Source organism: Cyprinodon variegatus, unplaced genomic scaffold (assembly GCF_000732505.1).
Source record: "Cyprinodon variegatus isolate N-32 unplaced genomic scaffold, C_variegatus-1.0 Scaffold1630, whole genome shotgun sequence".
NCBI lineage: Eukaryota > Metazoa > Chordata > Actinopteri > Cyprinodontiformes > Cyprinodontidae > Cyprinodon > Cyprinodon variegatus.
In genome coordinates this window covers 23,626-26,182 of record NW_015152083.1, presented here as the reverse complement: position 1 = coordinate 26,182, position 2,557 = coordinate 23,626, and the positions used below count along the sequence as shown (strand labels likewise).

General features: G+C 38.7%; 1 protein-coding gene across 1 annotated transcript in view; it reads right to left on the bottom strand.

Moving 5' to 3' along the window:
* LOC107104151 (collagen alpha-4(VI) chain-like) overlaps positions 1–1,879 on the bottom strand; it is a 25,506-nt gene extending 23,627 nt beyond the window's left edge. The window contains exon 1 of the mRNA XM_015404082.1: positions 1,744–1,879. Within this exon, the coding sequence (XP_015259568.1) occupies positions 1,744–1,879 (136 nt within the window). The remainder of the gene's footprint in view (positions 1–1,743) is intronic.
* Between the last annotated feature and the right edge of the window lie 678 nt (positions 1,880–2,557).

The following is a 2,557-nucleotide window of genomic DNA, read 5'->3' as shown; positions in this document are numbered from 1 at the left end:
GACATTGTTCTGAGCACTGGATTCATCACCATATTCTTAATAAACCTGTTAAACTTTTCCGGGGTCTCTCTGTTTGGTCTTCTGCATTTTGGGTCAGACCTTCAATTAAATCATGACATACACATTAAAATCTAACTAACCATAAATATAAATATCAGTGTCCTTTGATTCTTTTGTGTTCTCAACAATAGGAAAGTATTCAATAAATATGTTTATTAGCTCATTTTTGGAAAATACAAACCCTATAGAAAGCGTTTGTCTGGAGTAACTGTAGGTCCATCAGCCCCCACCCTTAGAGCGCCTAAACCAACTTTCATCACCTTTGGTTTTACCTCTCTAGATTAGGACCCTTTTTTCTATGGCAGAGTTCTCCATGTAGTTTTAATTTCTGCCACTAGATGGCTGCTTTAATGCATAGAATTCAGTATATTGTTGTTTGGAGAGAGATCGGCGTAACACAGATATCATTTATCATCATCATATATTTAATCTAGCGTGTTAACTGTGCGCAGTTTTTTTTGTAATTTTCCGAAGCTAATTGTTAGACATTTAGCATTAAATGAGTAAACTTTGTTGACTTTATTGGTCTATTAGTGTTTGTGACACTCATCCTTCATTTAACTTGACTTACTTGTGCTGTATATCTTTTCATGACACTATTGGAAGCTTTTTTTGTGTTTGTATGTATAGATTACTTTCAATAGGTAATTTGAATTAACTCTTAGATTGTGGTATACTTTGATCACATGGTTACTCCCCCTTGTGGATGAATTTAGTTATCTTTCTGAAAGAACTAATAATAGATTAATAATAGAATTTGTTTATTGGTTTGTTCTTCTTGCAGAAACCACACAAACCCCTAGATCTGCATTTTCATGCTGTTACATGTATTAAGGTAAAATGATGATTAAAGGTAGAGTGGAGGATGTTCTTTTTCCAGGTGGAGGATTTTTGCAAATTTTTGAAAAGACCTTTCCTCTCCACTTTAGAAAAAATGCACATACAGAACCCTGTACCCGCTTTGGGCCCCACCTTGGGGGTGCAAAAATCTTCCCCCATAGACTTTGGTTAAAAGTTGTCCATGTGCAGCAGCTCCTCTTCAATACTAAAGATAGGAACATCCTGGGGAGCAGCTCTCCTGCACCCAGAGCTGAAAGCAGCTCTGCTTGCACACCACCCCCCTCCACAGCGCTGACGTCATTGACAGGTTTATAGAATTATTTAGCTACAAAGCTAGGCTAACTGCATGCAGCGCAGCTAATGCTTTATTCTGCTTTCCCTGCCTCCTTTTTAAACATTAGGATCTGACCCAGCATGAAGTAAGACAGCTAGGACTGATTTAAAGCACTCCTCATAAAGTTTTATAATGTTGTTTTTTTTGTTGTTGGCATTCTTATAAATATATTGGTGCGATACCTTAGCATACATTTGATTGGTTGATATACGTCTATTTAGAAGTGGAGAAAACCCCACCAGCCACCACTGATGGTTGTCCTGATCTGACACCCTTCAGTGATTGTTAAATGTTCTGTAAGTCAGTTATAGTCCTCGTTAGACTGCCTCTTGTTCTTCCCCTGCACAGTCTGATGAAGATGTTCCCAGGATCAAAGAGTTCTCCAGTTGGAAGAAAAATACTGTTTGCTAATCACCAAATCCTGGCTGAAGTCCTTAAACTACTTTTAACTAAAAAAATTAAACTGAAGTGAAATCAGATGTCAGAACATACAAAGCTGGAAATGTTACCAGAGGTCTTTAGCCGTTCAGATTCCCGCTTCAGTCTCATCACGTCTTCGTCGAGTCCATCAGAGAAGATGATCAGAACCTGATGGGAAAAGATGATCTCATCAGATTCTTTCATGGGTTTGTTGTTGAGAAGCATCACCAGACTGTAAACCTAAATAAACTGAAAGAGTAAGAAAACTTTGATTTAAATACCACCTAGGTTCTACTTTTAAAACAGAGTTTTTTTCTGTCAAAGTTAAGAAGAAGAAAATGTAAGTCTAACCAATGAAAAAATGCAAACCAGGAACTACTCAGATCCTGCTCAGCAGCATCTCCAGCTAGTGCGCTACCACCATGGTCATTCAGTACGTTTTTGTTATGTTATGTTGGGTTGGTACCAGATCCTGCTGGAAGATGAAATCAGCGTCTTCATACAGTTTTTCAGTAAAACCAGGAGGTGTTGTGAAATGTTATGGTAGAGGCCTGCATCAGAGGAGGAATAATGGTGCGTTCAGACCGGGTGAGTTTTGGCCGTCAAGGCATTTTACATTCAGAGTCTATGGGGGACAGCGTCCGAGGGTCGGGAGCGGTGCAACCAGGTGGGGTATTTTTTGGCATCATAGCATCCAATGTTCAATGCTGGAGTTAGGTTTATTCAATGATGATTATAAAATTAATGTGTGTGTGCTTCTAAACATTGAAGCGAGGAGATGCTTCACTCTGTCTTATGATTCAGTTAAGAGGAGAGCATCCTGTCTTATGACCTGATCAATCGTCCTTTCAGAACAATACTCTGTTTGTAACCATGTGTTCTGTTCTGTTAATAAAAGACGAA